We start from the raw sequence: 18,832 nt of genomic DNA on the forward strand, positions 1-18,832 counted from the left end.
ATCTTAGCTTGGAGAAGAAGAAGAGAAAGCTTGCATCCCTTAGAGCTTGGTTGGTGGAAAAAGTTCTTCATCTTTTGAGTTGTTTTGTGCTTGGCCGAAACTTGAAGGAAGGAGAAGAAGGTGCTAGGTGGTCCTCGTCTCGGAAGATCATTGCCTACACAACGTCCGAGATTAGAAGAGGAATACGGTAGAAGATCAAGAGGTCATTATTCACAAAGAAAGGTATAACTAATAATAGTTTTCCGCATCATGTTAGTTTTGTTTCTTTGTAAAAATATCAAATACAAAAGGCATGCGATTCTAGTTTTTCGAATTAGTTTTCAAAGTTGTGTTATTTTGTTTTTTCTTTTCCTTGTGATTTGATTGTTCTTAGTGGTTAACCTAGGGTTACTATGGGAAGGTTAAATATTTAATTTCCTTAAAAGGCTTTGTCTAGTCGGTGGTGGTTGCTCTCATATCCAAGAAAGCCATGTGCCTCGCCATGCAGTACTGGAAGCCGATTTTGGAAATAGATATTTAATTGTCTTTGTGACCTAGGTGATTTGGATCAAACGTGTTAAGTTCCGCAGGAGATCCAAGTCTAAACCTAAAAGAACAAATAAATTAAACTTAGGATCAAACGTGTTAAGTTCCGCAGGCGATCCAAGTTTAATTTAAAAAGAACACATGGTAGCTAGGAAAAGGTTCAGACCTTTGTACAAAATTTTTGTACAGTGGAACCAATAGGTTTTCCGAGTAGCAACCAACAGTTCCAGCCTTCCCTCATCTTTCGAATTGCCTGATCATAGGCATTAACCTGCCTACCACACAGTTTCAGAAAAAATAATGGGAGTCCGCCTTCTCCTGTCTATAATATTGCGAGAAGGCTTCTTGCACTTTTTTAGGCTCAGCCCGGTCCCCTCAGATATAGGAGCTCCATTCGGTAAGACTTTGCTCTTCCTTCTGCTAGTCTTCGCTAACTGAGGTATTTCCTTCTTGCTTTGTAGAAGCGGCTATGTTTTAGGCTTATTTGCGTGAATCAAGCAAACTGCCCATCAATGTTTTGAATGTCATGGGCAAGGAAATCACAAGAGGCCTCGCCGCTCCCTCAGCCACTTCCTCCCATGAGACAACGGAGGAGCCCTCAGAGTCTTCCGACCAACTTCTTCTAGAAGCGGCCCTTCCCGAGACTGACCCTACAGCTCTGGAGCCCATCGAGGAAGAGCAGGCTCCTTCTCCACCTCCCGATAAATGCCTCCGTCTCCAGCGTACGCGCAAGAGAGTTGTGCATTCTGTTCAGTCTTCTCCTTTGCTTCCACCACTCGGGCAAGCCTCCAAGGTTTCCAAAGTCCAGGCGCAAAGAGCTAGAACTCCTGCCCAGGATTCTCCTCGGGTGGCTGAAGTCCCGGCCCCTACTCCTGTCCGGGTCTTAGCCCCCGAGCAGGTTGACCCCTCTACCAAAGACCAGTCCGGGAGTTCAGCGACCCCTGCCACAGCTCCTGTCACCTCCTCCCCTTCATCTTCTCATACCAGAGCGCAGTCCAGCAGGAGCAAATATGATTTCACGGCCTCCTGGAACCTGCCTTCTATGCTCAGGCAAAATTCAGCAGGGAGCTCAGTGAAGGTAGGGGTACCTCTCCTCTTCGCAGCTAAGTTCAGCTTCATGGAGCCTTATCCATCTCCTGGAGGTCGGCTAACAAGCAATTCTGGAGTGGCTCCCCGTGGGGAGGGTTGGATCTGGCTTCGCAACATATTATATTGGTAAGTCTTCCTTTTCCTGGCCTGACTATCTGGCATTATTTCTGACTTTCCTCTCTTCGACGGGCAGACCTGCTCCGCGAGCCTCAGCTTGACCCAGTTTGTTGCCGAGCTGCTGAAGGAGAACGAGTCATTGAAGGCTCGTATTCAAGAATTAGAGCTGCCGCTGACTCCCCGCGATCCGTTCGACCCTCTGACTGTGGACGATCCTTTGGATTCTTATCTCCACATGGTAGGGGAGTCCGCTCAATCTGCGATAAATCTGACTCAGGCATCTTCTGAAAAGATAAAGGAGCTATAGGCGGTCCTGAAGACCAGCGATTCATGGCGACCGAGAAGGAAGCAAAGCTGGCCACTCTCTTGACAGATTTGCAGGCGCTTCGCGAGACCAATAAAGGTTTGCATCAAGACCTGGGGGTGGCCCGAACAGACCTAGCTGCTAGCGTTAATCAGAAAAAGGCTATCCAGACCCAGCGGGACATTGACCAAGCCACCATTATGTCCCTCCAAGTGGATCTTCTCAAGGTCCAGGCGGATGCCTCCATCCTCAAAAAGGAGAAGGCGCTGGTTCTTACGGATGCCGACAAGATCAAGGTAGAGCTGGTAGAGTACAGATCAGGCAAGAATGATCGCCTCAGAGCTTACAGAATCACCTATGTTAAATCTCCACTCTTCCGGAAGAAGATAGGCGATCTAATTGATCTGATGCTTTGCTATGGGGGTGTGGGTGTTGTGCGCCAACTCTTTGAACAAGGAATTCTTCACTCTGCCCCCTCAGATGACTTCCTGGACAGGGATCGCCTGATGCAAGAACTTCCTGATGAAGTGTTCTCGTCCTTCATTGCAGATGATGACTTTTTGGCTCTTCCTATTCCTCCCCCGAGTGATGTACTTCCTACAGACCCTCAGCCATAATGTAAAACTTTTAATGTGTAGATATTCCAAATCTGCTTTTATTCGAAGCTGTTTAAACTTAGTAAATCTATCGGTCTACTTTTATCGCAATTATTTACGCTTAAGAAATCTCTCGGACCTTGTCTCTATCTTTAGACTTCTTTATTTTACTTGTTCCTTGACCACTGATCTGCTTGTTTCCCAACCTGGGATCTGTCTATTTCTCAACTTGGGATCTATTTATTCCCCGACCTGGGATCTATTCATTCCCTGACCTGGAATCTGTTTTGATTACCATGACATTCTGACTAGTGCCCCTACCCCGGGCTTCCGACTGCTTAGTGCCCCGGGATGGCTCCCTAACAGGGTTGGCCCCCTAAACTTTGGCAAACCCAGGTGAAGGAGAGAGAAATCATGTGAAGATCTCCAATGCTTCGTACTATAGTAGCACGCTTTCCCAAGGCAACCCCATGATGACCCTCGCATTTCGAGTCATCTACAGTAGCCTCATTTTCTATGATGATCCGACGACCTCTTTTGCTTGGATATCTTAAACCGCTTTTATAGTGAACCATTGGATGATGATCTGACCTTAATACCCTTATAAATGTCGGCTATAAATAGGTCGCCTCTTTTATCCTATGGAACTTTTTCGCCTGCTTCTTCCTTCTGCTTCGTTTTCTACTTGCTCTTTTGCCTCTTCTGGCCTTTCACTTCTTCTTGCCTTCTACTTAGTCCTCCTGCCCTCTGCATTGTTCCTGAATCCATCCTATGGCTTTCCCTACCATCATTTACCCCCCTGGGGTTTCTACTTTCGTTGGAGTGGATCTGGATGATCTCCGTTTCACTTACGAAATCCCAGATGACTTTCACATCATAATTCCTAACACTCTCCACCAGGTTTCCTCCCCTCCAACAGGATACGTCACCTTTTACAAGGAGCAGTTTGTTGCTGGGCTACGCTTTCCCATCCATCCTCTGTTCTCCGATGTAAGCCGCTATTTCAGAATTTCTTTGGGCCAATTAACTCCCAATTCCATAAGAATCCTATGTGGGTTTGTGGTCCTGTGCGAAGTTTGCGAACTTTCCTAGTCTGCCCGCTTATTCCATTATTTCTTCACTCCTCGCCAGCACAGTGAGGGCTTGTTTCGCTTCCAGGCCCGCACCCGTACTACCTTCTTTTGTCCTATTCCCTCATCCAAACCTACTTGGAAGGATAAATACTTTTTCCTTAAGTTTCCTTTCGCTGTTGAGTGGCCTACTCGCTGGCAGTGAATCCTTCCTGTGGCACCCTACGTGGGGGACTTCAGCACTGATCCCCTTTTCACGGAAGCTCTGGCTCAGCTGAGATGTTGGCGATTGGATTTAATGAGACTACTATCCGAGGACATGCTGTCCTTCTTCAGGCTAAGCCGCATCTGCTCTGCAGAGCTACCTCACTCCTTGGGTGAGCCTTGCATGACCTTACATTACTCCTTTCGTTTCTGGTACTGTTACTACAGCTCTGATTTCCCTGTACAGCCAATACCTTTCTCCGCGCATCGGACACCCAGCCTCTTCCCTTTAGCGAGCAGGAAATAATGTGGAGAGGGAGAATCATATTGGACAGGAGACCTCTTCCACATTTTGCCCCTTCCTGGCTGAGAGCGTCTACCTCTGCAACTCCTCTATCAACGCCTCAACCAACTCCCCCGTCCATCTCTCAAACATCCTCTGCTACCACTTTCCAATCATCTGCCAGACCACCCTCCTGGGCAGCCGACCTACCTCCTGCCAGTCTCACTTTTCGAACAATTTCTCGAGCTGCCCGTCGCGTACGTTTTGTAGTAGACTCTGCCAGTCCGAGTGCTCCATCAGCTCCTCGCCGCCAACCCCGATCTCCTTCTGAAGAGTTAGACTCGGATAACCAGCCCTTGTCACACAGGTCCCGACGCAAGCCTGCTGATCCTGATCTAGCCTCGGGCCCTTCTTCTGCTACCCAATCTTTCCACTCCGCTCGGACTGCTGCTGAATTCTTGGGTGCCTCTACAACTTCAGCTTCTCCGGAGCCTTTGGAGAATCTCATGGGGGCCTCACGAGGGACACCCTTGGATATTCCAGAAAGAACTGCTGGAGAATCCCAGTCGACCCCTTAGGTTCATACTTCTTCCCCTTTGCCTGCTTCGCCTGCGGCTCCAGTTCGGAACAAGGAAACTGGTCCCTCCGAACCAGCAGCTGAAACTCCACAGCCTGGTGGCTCCTCTTATCACAACTATCACACCACCAAACCCTCAAAGCAAAACTTGATGTATCAGCAAAATGCTCCTACTAGTGTTCTAACCCTGAGGGGTCAACTAGCCACCTGTTGGGAAGAGAGCGTGCGATAAATGGAAGATCTGTCAATACCTGATCGAATGGATAGATTTTCTGAGTTATATACCCAGGTGAGCTTCCACCTATTCGTTCTATATAGATCCTTCTGCTCTTCTCAAACACTTTACTTTTTGGTTCAAGCTCATGCTGAATCCATGGTGATGAATCAAACGCTTCATCTTTATTGCCACCGTAATAAGGTGTTATCAGATAGAGTGGTTGAGCTGGAATTGCAACTAAATGACCCTGTTGCAACCGGTCGTGCCCAATGGGCTGAAATAGGGGCTTTGAAGAGGGCAAATGCTCAGCACCAACAATCTTTGCGGGAAGCCGACCATGAACTCAAAGGCCTTCGTGAGGAGAATAGTCAAGCCGAGAGTCTCCATAAGCAGATCGTAGATCAATTGAATAAGGAGTTGCAATCCAAGGAGGTCTTATTACAAGAGTAAAGCAAAACTCTGGAATCTCAAGCAGCCGAATTACGTGCAGCACGGACTGAACTAGCTTAAGCCCTCTCTGCAGCTTCTGGAGTCACCACAGCTCTGGAAATATATAAGGCAAGCGAAACTGAACGCCGTCGGCTGAGTCGAGAGACCTACCTCCGTTCCCGGGAATTTGGGGTCCAGGTCGGGGATCGCCTTGTGATCTCCATAGCTTATGGTGCAGCAGGAGTCATGTGACAACTATATGAACAAGGATATTTTAAGTCTTCTCCCCCTGAAGACTTCCTGGATCATCGTCGTATCTTGGATGAAATACTTGACAAAGTCTTTTCTGCCTTTCGGTAATTTGTATTTGTATATTGTATAAACCGGACTACTTCTTATTTAATGTTCTATCTTAGTTCTGGCTTTTTGTGTATAGGGCTGTAAATGAGCCGAGCCGAGCCAAGCTTTGGGGTGTTCAAGTTTGTTTGATAAGGTAACCGAGCCGAGCCGAGCTTAAAATGAACCAAGCTTTTGAAATGAGTGTTCAAGCTTGGCTTGGTTTATTTTTTATGAGCTTGAGCTTGTTTGAAGCTTGGCTTGAGCTTGGTTCGTTTAGATGTTATCAAGCTCTCAATTCAAGCTTGGCTTGAGCTTGATTCGAGCTTGGTTCGAGCTTGGCTTGAGCTTGGTTCGAGCTTGGCTTGAGCTTGGTTCGTTTAGATGTTATCAAGCTTTCAATTCAAGCTTGTTTGATTGTTTGAAACTTTTAGTTATTTGATTGGTTATTGAGCTTGGAAATTTAAATTTATTTATTTATTTTATTTTATTTTATTATTTATTTAGCATATTGAAAAGAGTTTTATTAATGAATATGGTTCGTGAACATTGTTCACGAACATTGTTCACGAACGTTGTTCACGAACGTTAACGAGCTGAACACATATGTGTTCAAGCTTGTTTGTTTAGCTTAACGAGCTGTTCAAGCTTGTTTGTTTAATCAATCTTGTGTATATTGAACGAACATAAACAAGCTCTTACCAAGCCGAATACCAAGCTTGTTCACGAACGCTTGGTTCATTTACAGCCCTATTTGTGTATAAGTCTAAAATGGGTTTGATGATTTACAAAGGACGTAACAATCTTAACCAGGCAAACATTCTTACTAGCCGGTCGGGTAAGTACTCCCGACCTGGCTTATCCTACCTTCCGCAGACCTACACTTATCGAGCCCAAGCTTTTCAGAAAAAGAAGTTATCTATATGCGGTAGGGCCAAAGATAATTAGTGCTCCAGGGTCGGTCGAGATTCCTACCCCGGTCGTCCTGTAGGTAGTATACACCTGATGCCAACCTTTTGATAACTTTATAGGGCTCATCTCATTGGGGTGCTAGTTTGGCTACGTCCCCTACGGGTTTTGCTCACTTCCATACCAGGTCCCCTTCTCCGAAGAAACGAGGCAGCACCCTTCTATCATAATTCTGCTTCATCCTTTGTCGATATGCATCTAGCCTCGCTGTTATCCGCTCACGAGTTTCACTAATGAGATCCAGCTCTGCGAGTCTCCGTTCGGCATTCTCTTCGTCGTATAGCATCCTCCTAGTGGAAGGCATCCTGATCTCTATAGGCACCACCGCTTCATTGTCGTAGACTAGATGAAAGGGAGTGAGACTTGTGCTCTCCCGAGGCGTTATGTGGTAGGTCCAGAGAATACTTTGCAATTCTTCCACCCAATCTCCTCCAACGTGATCTAGCTTAACTTCCAATCCCCGCACAATCTCTCGGTTGATGACCTCTATCTACCCATTACTTTGCAGGTATGCTACGGATGTGAATGCCTGAGTAATGTCGAACCCTCGACACCAGGTCTGGATCTTCCGGCCTTGGAATTGTCTTCCGTTATCGGATACCAACTTGTGGGGTATGCCGAATCTACATAGACAGATGGAATATCCATCGTTACCTAGTTGAAGCGCTGGATGTAGGCTCGGAGAGTCTCCCTGGGGCCTTGCTTCATAGAGAACAGGCTGACGCTCGTCTTCTGATAACGTCGGCTGCTCACGAAGTGGTGAAGGAAAGCCGTTTGGAAGTCTTTAAAGCTTCTAATCGACCCGTCCGGCAACCTTCGAAACCACCGTTGCACCGAGCCGGAGAGAGTAGTGAGGAAAACTCGGCACTTGACTCCATCTGTATATTGATGAAGGGTAGCGACGTTATCAAACTTACCGAGATGGTTGTCTGGGTCGGTCGACCAGTTATATTCCCCGATCGCCAAGGGCGCATAGTGCCTTGGCAATGGATCTTGTAGAATGGCCTCGGAGAATTGTCAGTTGATCCGTTCGGGTGACGAATCAGCGGGGCGCTTTGCCTTTTCTCGCGTCCCGAACGGGAGCCGCATCCGACGAAGAGCCCCTTTCCTGGTTGGCCTGAGCAATCTCTGAGGGTGTCTGAAATAACGCCCGGTGAAACGGAATGGACGTTGGTGGAACCTCTCCTGGAGTGTCGGTCGACATCTTGTTTTGTTCCCATATGAAGAGTTGCTCTGGCCGATCTTCGTGCGCCGCTCGGCCTCCTGAGGCCGACGTCGCTTGTTGCGCCAGCCAATCGGCTAGCACCTTTTGTTGCTGCTGCTCAACTATCTTCGCCGCCCGTACCTGTATAAGCGCGTCGAGTTCCTCTTGGGTGAGCGTCACCGTGTGGAGGCGTCCAGCTTCTTCCATCTCCTCAGCTCAGATTCAGGTGTGTTCCCACAGACGACGCCAATTTGATCATGTCCGAGAGTGAGTCGACGGACGCTAGGGAGGTGGCGCTCACGTTGACTGATGGTGACGTGGACCTCCGACGAGATAAGCCTGCAACCACAAGTCGTTAGTGCCGAGCCAAGGAGGGGTTCTCCGGCGATGACCCTCCAACGCTTAAGTCAGTCACCGGCGGTAATCGAATGAAGTGAAGTAGAGAAGAAAGGAGCAGCGTGACTGTAGCAACAGTAGTTGTGAACATACCTTTGTCGAAGCCTGGGGGGTTCTTATATAGGGCTCCCGGGAGGTGCGTGCATGCTTCCCAAGGTGTGCACGCTTCCCGAAGCATATCTGGAAAGGACGTATCCGAAAAGCGTGTCTGACATCATACCTTAACAGCCCAAGCATATCTCTGACATGACAGTGGAAGCTTTCACTATACGATTCTCTGTCTGACCATGCTACCTGTTGATGACACTGGTTCTTAGGGAGATATCACCAACTGCTCCTTTTGTCTTTTATTGGTCCGAGCAGGAGACTCGCTCGGCCGGTCTACTGTCCGGGTGATGCAATGGTCGGGCCGAGCGTCCGCTCGGCCATGTTCTGCTATCCGATTTCCCCCATCAGGCGAGGGAGCACTGTCTGCCGGGTCGAGGCTGCATCCACTATTTAGCCGAGCGGGACGACCGCTCGACTTTCGTCCTCCCTGCTTAAGCTTTATGAGCGTCGGAAGCTCAGTACCTGACCGAGCTATCGAAGAGTTGGACCGGCTACTGTTCCTGCTGATCGGGAAGGTAGTTCGCCCACTCGGACATCTGCCTAAGACGTTGACCATTCTGACCTCCTACCGGGAAGACCCCACCTTACCACCAGATAATTTATTATTTAAATATAATTTAAATTTATACATTATGAGAGAAAATAATAAATCATGACAAATTCAATTAAAAAATATATTTTTAATCGTTTTTATAAAACAAGGAAGTTATATAGAAAAATAGTATAATTATCTACGAGCAATTTAATCTTCTAGTTCCTTTAAACATGCCCAAAATCTCCCTTAAATAATCATGAGCTAACAATGTGAAAATTTTAATTCGTTTTAAATGAAAAATATTGCAAGCAAAGCAAAAAAAGGTTTTATTTGTAAATTTCAAATATTTTTCTACTCATTTTTCTAAATATTTCTACATATTGCAAGAAAAGCAAAAAAATATTTCAAATTTATTTGTTTTCTCATTCTGATTCTTCTATTTTCTTCTCCAACGACATGATCAATTCTCTTGTGTTTGAAGGAATTTGAGATAAAAAATTTTGAATGAAGATTTGTGTTTTCTTTCAATTTATTTATTTTTACCCTTTTCCTCCCCAAAAAAGGAAATGATAGGCAATGTTGGGCCGACACTCAACTACTGGGCCGAATGCTTTTGTGACGTTCGGCCACTTTATTTAGTAGGGCCGAGCCACTTCTGTCTTCCAGACCTATGGATCAGGCCCGTCCATAGCTCTTTTTACTTTCGTGAATAATTTTTTAATTATCAAAAAAATATGAAATAATTAGTTTTATATTTAATTGTAAAGGATGATTTTTAAATATAAATTTTTCATAATTATTAAAGAATAGCAATTAAGCCATAATCAGCTCCTGGCCCAATTCCGATTTCAAATAAAATCTATATATCTCAACAAATTAATATACATTTTTCATAGAGCTATTTATATATCTGTACAACTGAACTGGCTATTACTAATCTTCGACGGGAGACATGAACAACAACAATTGAAACTAGCTAGTTACATAACAATGATAAAGAACATCCTGACTTTAATTTGATGTATTTTCCTTTTTCATCGTAGAGCATGCAGGAAGAGTAGTGATATGCGCTTTGTGAAGTGGGAAAAGCACTAACGGGGTGAGCACGGCCGCGGCTACCGTGATCGCTAGGAAGGGCAGGAAGGGAAACCGAAGTGCCAAGCGGCAGAGGAAATCGAGCAAGAGGATCAACTCGGAGGAGATCACTACCTTCATCTGCGCCTTCGCGAGCTCGGCGCTGATCAGTTGGATGGTGTTGGAGTAGTAGACGATGCCGAGGGCAGTGGAAAAGCAGAGGCATTCGAGGATGGCCGTCGCGGCGCAGAGGACGAACCGGTCGGGGTAGCGATCGGTCAGTTTGGGGAAGTTCTCCAGAAGCCCGAAGGAGATTATCAGAAGGGCGCACGACCACGATAAGGCCGTCTTGTTCTGGCGTTTGAAGTCAGGGGCGGAGGCGTTGGACTGTTGGGGAATAAGACTGCTGCTGTCCGGTTGGGTGCAGCGGACGTCCACTCGGTGCGTTGGCAGAGGCGGCGGAGTTTGGGGATCGATCTCCTTCTCCTTCTCCGGTGAGGATTCAGGGAAGACTTCTTCTCCTTCTTCATTTCTTTGACCAGGGAGGAGCATGGTGGGTGAGGCGATGAGCTAGGCACAGACCCGACTGCTTATATAGACAGCAATGAGAACATTTTCATTTTGCACCCTCAGAGTATTCGATTCTACATTTTGTTTTATAATCCTTTTACAGAGAGGTTAAAGTAAAATAAAACAAGATACCGAGAAGTAAACTGAGCAAGTTAAAAAAATGAAAAAGAGTAAGTTTGCTGAGATGTGTAGTATCTCTGATATCTCTAACACACCCACTCACTTTTTCAATGAGAATGTAGATTTATACATTAGGAGCAAAAAAACAAGTAAATAAATTGGGACAAATTCATTATATGTGTGTATTTTATAATCAAAACAAAAGGAGTTATAAAGGAAAATAGTCTTATTACCTTAAATAATCATATGCTAAACTTTCTTGTATTGGGGCCTTGATTGGGCTCAAAGTTGATCTGTTATAAAATTGCAATGGATCGGATAACTATCAATTTGCAACATTTTTCTATGTCACGAAATTTAGTAATCTTTTTTTTACTATAAGAAATAGGATGGATATAGAATAGTTATTATTTAAAAAATTAACAAACTTAAATATTATTAATTATAGATATAAAATTTACATAAAATTCATCAGGGAGATAGAATTGAAGGGAGACAGATCTTCTGGTCCAAAAAGATTGGATCAATTCATGGTCCAATCTTTATATTAGTGGGGAGCAATGGGCTCCCATCTATTAACAGGTGGAGGTCATTGTCTCCCACCAATCCCTTTATCCCGATCCAGGAGCGAACCAGGACAAGGGGACCAGAGGATTTAGTCCCAAATTGAAACATGCGATGAACCCTAACGGAGAGAAAAACTGAGTGGGTGTAATTCTCAATTCCATTTTTCTATTTAATAGATTCAAATTATGCATGTTTTATTTATTTATTTATTTATTGTTATTATTATTATTTGCAACGATAAATTCCAAAACAGAAAAGGCCAAAACAGACACTCAATGCGAATCCTGAAGCAGATTTCTGGAAGCAAAAACACTTACAGTAATCAACATGCACATGTCTACTCAAACCCTACACTTCACTCACTCACTCACACTCATCCTAGTAAAAGCACTTCCATTTTATCTTTTCAACTTGTGTCTAGTTACATATCTCACCATGTGTCACACAAGGCAAGTCGACAATGTGGTCCGACCCCTGATCGGTTCGGCAGAGTATAGTTAAATTGGCATCCCTAATTACCAACCTAAACAGTCACTTGTTGACCAAAATGTAGTATCCTCTATGATGCACTTACTATAATTGAACTATAGCATCTACTTATTTTGTTTAGCAAAACTTATGTAAACTAGGGTGGTAAATCGTCAAGTTAAGGTTTGTGGTATTCAAACTTGTTTGATAATTAGGTAACCAAGTCAATCCTAAAATGAGCCAAGTCGTTAAAATAATTCTTCAAGTTTAACTTTGTTTCTTTTTTACAGGCTTAACCTTGGTTCGTACATGTTACAGAACTTTCAATTTAAGTTTCTTTATTTTTTGAAACTTTTGCATTTTTAAATTTACTTGATTGGTTGTTAAGCTTGATAATACAAGTTAGTTTGTTCATTTTAATTTTTTTATTATTTATTTATCATTTTTTATATGAGTTTTGTTGATGAATATGATTCACAAATAGTTCACAATATATGTTTATGAACATTAACGAGTTTAATATAAATGTGTTCAAACTTATTTATTTAATTAATTTAATGAGTTGTTCAATTTTATTTATTTAATTGTCATGGGTGTATTTAACAAAAAGTAAATAAATTTTTACTAAGTCAAACATCAAATTTACTGACAAACGTTTGGATTATTTACAACCCTACTTAATTAAAATGAATTTCTTCCAAAAAAGTTCCCATTGAGCTATCAGATTAAAAGGGTTAGATGCAACCCATTTAGCTTAAAGATCGATTCCACTTAAGGCGAGGCATTCCATACGACGACAAAATCTCCTCTGTCTCCTCGAAAATTTTGTGTAAATTCTCCCTAGGATTCTCAAGTATACACGAGACGGCTAGCCGATAGCACTCAAGCATCGATCGGCCGGATCGGGAGGGACCAAATCATGATCCCTAATCATTATATAAAGAATTCCAAAACACACAGCCAGCTCTGAATCATTGAAGGCTTGTTGGCATGAATTGAACTGGGATTGGTACTCAGACAGGAGGGAATTAACTAAGATTAATTAAATGTTGGAAATTAATTAAGTGATGATCATGATGGTTTTTAATTATTAACTGGGGTCGACTCTGCATGCATATCTCAGTACTTGTTATGTCGCTTTTGGATGCATGGCATGTGACAAGCGAGATAGGCCCCATTTTATTTTTATAAATTAGTTAATAAATAATTAACTTATTAATAAATAATGGAACATGAGTTTGCCATTTCTGCAATAATATTAAGCAGTGTGTTCAGCCTTCACTGACCATCTCTTCCTCTTGTCGGGGTGATGTATGATCTAGTTTAGTTTGGGGTTTTGACCCGAACGTACTACCGTTACGCGCGTATTTACTTTTTACGTTGTGTATTTATGTTTGAGATAGATAGATATAATGGCAATGTATTAGGGCATGAAGGTGATTAGGTTGGATTTTGATTTTTTTTATTAGGGTTTTTGAGTTGTTACAATGAGTATCAAAAGCTATTCAAATCTATTTATTTTTGGATTTTTAAACCTCAAATGCATTGTATTTCATCCATAAAAACGAACCCGACATCGTAAAACAATCTAACATTTTGAATTGAGTCAATCGAATCGAGTTCATTATGTTATTTCTTGTGAACACTTCAATAGATACATGCTAATTAATAACCTACTAATTTAAGATGATTGATACTAATAAAATACTTCACTAAATCTTCTTCAACTTGAATGACAATCGATCCAATATTCAACTTACAACACCATAACAATAAAACAAAATGATAGATATACAGTTTGATCATTAATCCTAGTTGAATAAAACCTGAATAATTCAATAGAAAAACAAACAAAATGCATCATTGTTAATCTTCTCAAACAAGTGCCAACAAAAACACTGCAAATAACCCTAATTCTGACCTAACTTCTTCAACTTGCTAAATATAGATCGAGCAATAATCTTTTTCCCCAAATTATGGGGCTGTCAATCTTGATCGAACAAACTCTATTGACTAATCCCATCAGATAAAAAAAAATAGAAAAAAAATCACAACTCCAGTCCAAATTTGAAAACCCTAATCAGTGAGAGGCATTAAATTCTACCTGCAGGCCAACCCTGTCAGCGCCTTCAATGCTCACCAGTGTCCTATTATTAATATATTTCACGATCAAATTTTGAAGAATTTTGGCAATTAAATCAATAAAAAAAGGAGATGAAATGAAGATCGATATCCATGTAATGAATAAAATTATTTACAGGAGTTTAATTATTGCTTAATCGCATCGAATAATTATTGATTAGACGTCAATGATCTTGATTAATTTGGTTTGTTGCTCAGTGGACCGTGGACGTCGCAGTGGAGGGCGGCCTTGATCTTGAGCAGCGTGCAGGAGACGAGGCCGTTGACCGTCTCCAGCGACTCCGCCGTCAGCTCCGCCGTCCGGTGGCTGACTTGGAACGCCACCGTCAGAAGGGAGCCTCCGGCTGTGGTCTCGGCGTCGGGGAGGATGGCGAAGCCGGACGGCAGGATAGCCACGAAGCCGTCATCGCCGCCGTTCATCATGTGGTCCAGCGCCGGCGCGTCCACCGCCGCGTACACCACCGTCGCGCCGGCGGCGTCGCTGCACGTCTCCTGCAGGATCAACTGCTGCGATGTCTGGAAAATAATAATAATAATAATAATTAAATTGCTTTCTATTTGTAATATTTTAAAAAGTTTGGATGTGATTGTAATTGTGCATACTGAGGAGCGCAGTAAGGACACGGCGTTGACGGAATCGTTAGCGGACGTGGCGACGTGGGCCATCTCGTAGACGGCCCCACCGTTGGCGAGAATGTCCCACCGACACCGGAATCCCGCGTCGCTGAGGAAGTCGAAGAGCCGGCGCGGGGCCACCGGCAGCCACACCGCGGTGGCGGCGCTCAGCACCACCCCGGGAGGCTCCCCTGCCTCCGTCACGCTCTTCCGCATCGACACCCGCACCGCTTCCTCCGCCGACTGCGCCTCCTCCACCGCCGCCTGCTCCACCGCACTCCACTCCCCTGCCGCCGCGGCCGCGGGCCGGCGCACTACTCCCGCGCAGAACGCCAGCGTCATCCGCTGCGCGAGCTTCATTATTCTCCGCCGCCCGACGCCGGCCATCATCGCCGCCGCTAAATGCAATGAACAAGTAATCAATCGCGCGCCGAAAGCTAACGACGCCGGCAAATAAAACAACCCATACCGGTATCGTCGCCGGAGGCCGCGGCAGGAGACATGAGAAGGCGGAGCGACTCGCACCGGCGATGAAGTCCCGCGACCCATCTTCCGGCGCCGAACCCGAGGCCGGATCGGAGCAGCGATCGGTACATCGGATGGACTCCGGCTTCGTCGTACTCTGCGTGCTCCACCCATATCAACTGTGTTCAGATACGGCATCGCCGTTAAAGATTTTACTTTTTTTTTTTCTCATGAATCACAAGATTCGACATGAACAATAAAAAAAAAGTAGAAAACGAGGAAATATAAAATTCGGAAAAAGGGGGAAAATTTTGAACCTTGGAGTAGCCATTGGGCATGTCTTGCACCAAGCAACCGGAGGGCAGTCGCCGGCAGCTCGAAGAAGCAAGGCCGCCGTCGACGGAGATATCCACGATGGCCCAAAAGCCGTCGGCGTGCTGCTTACAGAACCTGAGGAAGCTCACCTCGCGGACCGCTACCAATGGCGACAAGATTTGCAACTCCGCTCGCATCTAAATTATGAAATTTTAATCAAAATCTGATGAGAATAATGAAAACAAACTGCAGTTTATGGATCGCTCACGATTTGAAGGGCGCCGTCTCTTGTTCCGGCGACGCCGCTGGATATTACTTCGGTTGCAGTCGCTTTGGCGACGATGGTAGAGAACATTTCCGCCCATCGATCCTACGGAATTTGATGGAAATTTTAAGTAATTAATGGAATATATGCTCGAATCTTATGTCATTAATACGAAGAAGAGATTGATTGTATTACGGGATCCATGAATGTCTCGACGAGGGCGACGCTGCTTATCAGCACGATGCCGGTTTCTCTCGACGCCTCCGACACATATGCCGCCGGCGATGGCATGATGAGGCGGCGGAAGTTTCGGTGGTACTGCTCGTGGTTGAGAGTTTCTGCTCCGGCGACGCCTTCCACGAAGCTCCGGACCCAAAGCGGCTCCTCCATCTGCGCCATGGCGACGAGCTCATCCATCGCGGCCAGCGCAAGGTCGACCACCAAGCTCTGATCGCTTCCCATCGTCGCCAGAGGCGGCGGCGCTATCGAACTCATCAACGGGTCGTATTCCGGAAAAACGGTGATGGAAGGTGCTACCGCGAAGCTGTTTGTCATCCCCACGCCGAGCTCGAGCATGGAACTCGGCGCCTGCAGGGAGGAGATATCGATGGGCTTGCCGAGGAACCTGCTGGCGAGGGTGCAGACGCGGCCGAGCTCCTCCTTGAGTCGCGCATTCTCGATGCGGAGCTGTTGCTCTTCCATCGAGATCTCTCCGAGCACCGCCGGAGATCCGCAGTTGTCGCACACCGGCGTACACATCGCCTCACGGATCGCCATGTTCTCCGTCCGCAGCTTGTCGTTCTCTTGCCGAAGAATCGTATTCTCGTGTCGCTCGATTTGAGTCTACGTACACAATCGATCGCGTCAAAACCCAAATTTTAACGCAGAAATCGAATCGAAATGCAATTTTTAACAATGAATCACTGAAGATTAATATTTTTCACCTTCATTTGGGTGCGTCTGTTCTGGAACCAGAACTTGACTTGCCGAGTCTCCAAGCACAGCCGCTTGCTGAGATCGTGCCGTTGCTTCTCGTCGGGGTGAGGACACTCTTTGAACAATCTGCAAGTACATCAATTGATCAGCAAGAAAAAGAAAAAAAATCAAATCAAATCATCGATCGATCGATCGCGCTTACGCTTCGAGTTCTTGAATCTGCTGCGGAGTGTGACGATGGTATCGCTTCTTCTTGCGAGAATTGCTATTGTTGTCGTTCACCTGGTCTAGATCGTCTCCGGAGATAGCTTCCAAGTTGTCGCTTCCCGATCTGCTTTCATTCTCATCTTCTCGGTTCCGCTTGGCAGAATCCCCATCGCTGCCGCCGCCGCCGCTGCCGGCCATCATTTGCTGCACGACAAGAAGGCGCCGTATGAAGCAAACTTTGCGAAAAAAAAAAATCGCCATCAACTTTCAGTCGATTACCAGTCCGAGAGAGAGGCCGGAAGAGATAAAACCAGCGTCGCCGGACAATCTTAGTCGCGGCGGAGACAACTTCCCGACGGTCATGGCTGCCGCCGCCGCCTTGCCCCCAAAACTCTTCCAAGACGCTTCCTTTTTCTCTCCGGCCCGATCCCTCTCCTCCTCGCTTGATTGCGCTCTCATAATCTCAATCCCCAGCCTAAGATCAAGTTTTTACCGACTCTGGCTGATATGACCTCGATCAACAGTGATCAGAAGAAGAGAAAAGGTGGACACAGATCAAAAGATACTGCACAAAACAAAGGAAAGAAGCAGAAACGCAGCGATCACTGATCAGAGAAGGAAAAGCGACGAACTTTACTGCAAAACCCCCTCCAACTCCGCCTCCTCTTTCCTTTATCTGAAAAAGAGATCAAAAAAGCAAACCTTTTCCGTCTCCTTTTCCTGATCACCGCCTTTCTTTCCTCAAAAAAGAAAAAAAAATTCAACTTGAACCCCCCCCCCCCTCAAAAAGATGGTTTCGATCGAGGATACACGATCGAACGCGATCGATTAAAAAGGCCGTAATTTTGGACTCTTCGGCTGCCTCACACATCAATAATAACAACAGCAGAAACACGAATAAGAACAACCAATAGATCAAACTTCGTCCCTGTTCATCCGACCCTACCAGCCCATGTCCTTGAGCGCAGATTTCCATTTCTTCGGATTTTAAACATAAGCAAAGATCCAAATCCAACATGACGATTAAAAAGAGTTTGACTTCGCAGGAGTCTTACTCCCCGGTCGAAGTTTAATGGCTCTGCTTCAGCTTTCCGACACCAAACTACTATTTTTTTTTCGGATTAAGGGATTAAAAAAATCAATAAAAAAATGAAGAAATTTACCAAATGAAAAGGATGGGAGTGAGACAGCGATGGCGACGGCACGAAGATTGAGGAGGAAGAGAGGAGGAGGATTGGAGGAGGATCGATGGGAAGAAGACGACCCACGAGGGCTATAAACTTGCAGGAAGGGGTAGATACTTACGGGTTTGTAACCGGTCCGGTTCAGGATTCTGAGCGCTTGAACCGAGTGCCGCCGGATCGGGGAGGGATTGATTGACTCACACGTTGAGTCGGTGGCAGGCGGTGGTGCGCGTCTCCGGTAGCTGGAGCGTGCCGGCGAGCGGGGAGAGATTAAAATAAATGGGCGCGTGCATCCTATTGCTTTTCGATGCTGCAGAGCATTTTGTGGTGGGTGACTTAGAATATCATAGATAGCCGTTGGATTCGATGATGATGATTAACCGGTGGCCGTGATGGTGAAGCTGTGCAATATTGATTATGCCGGATCCGAAGATTAAATGGGAGCATGCAGGCACCGACATCCTCAAAACTACGAAGTTTCCTGTATTGCTTAATCTTGTTATGCTTTCAATGGCCGTTCGATCTGGCAGTGATGATAAATCGGTGAGATCTGTACGTCGGATGTTTCGGTGATGACAGAAAAGTGCAACGAAGATTGGACCGGATCCGTCCCTTAACTTACTGTTTTTAAATAAAAAGCAGCTTCGATATCTTGATCTTGCAAAGTAATGTATCACCGTTGGATCTGGAGCGGATGATAAAAGGATCCAATCTGGCCGTACGATTTGCTCCTGGTGATGAAACGGTGAACTAGAGGTAGGACCGGAACCTGGATTCTCTCTCCCTGCTCATTGGTTGCCATGCATGGCCAGGCGTTGACTTTGTTGTCGGACATTTTGACTGTGCTTTTTGATCTGTTTTTAAAATCTTTATGGAAATAAAAAAAAGAGGGAAATTATATTTAAAATGATATATAAAAGGCACCTTACTTTTTATGGAGTCGAA

At 45.3% G+C, this 18,832-nt stretch overlaps 1 protein-coding gene across 2 annotated transcripts; it reads right to left on the reverse strand.

Moving 5' to 3' along the window:
- Nucleotides 1-13,960: 13,960 nt before the first annotated feature.
- On the reverse strand, nt 13,961-17,636 carry LOC122047692 (homeobox-leucine zipper protein ROC5-like). Of its 2 annotated transcripts, XM_042609126.1 has the most exons (10): nt 17,406-17,636; nt 16,983-17,268; nt 16,699-16,907; nt 16,505-16,622; nt 15,756-16,403; nt 15,564-15,665; nt 15,298-15,492; nt 14,985-15,159; nt 14,504-14,913; nt 13,961-14,416 (listed from the first exon to the last, which is right to left on the reverse strand). In XM_042609126.1, the coding sequence occupies exons 2-10, from the start codon at nt 17,160-17,162 to the stop codon at nt 14,078-14,080; spliced, it is 2,376 nt and encodes a 791-aa protein (XP_042465060.1). In that variant the 5' UTR covers nt 17,163-17,268; nt 17,406-17,636; the 3' UTR covers nt 13,961-14,077. The 2 variants fall into 2 exon arrangements, with proteins under 2 accessions (XP_042465060.1, XP_042465059.1); XM_042609125.1 differs by having other exon boundaries at nt 16,983-17,636.
- Between the last annotated feature and the right edge of the window lie 1,196 nt (nt 17,637-18,832).

This window comes from Zingiber officinale, chromosome 2B, assembly GCF_018446385.1.
Source record: "Zingiber officinale cultivar Zhangliang chromosome 2B, Zo_v1.1, whole genome shotgun sequence".
Lineage (NCBI taxonomy): Eukaryota > Viridiplantae > Streptophyta > Magnoliopsida > Zingiberales > Zingiberaceae > Zingiber > Zingiber officinale.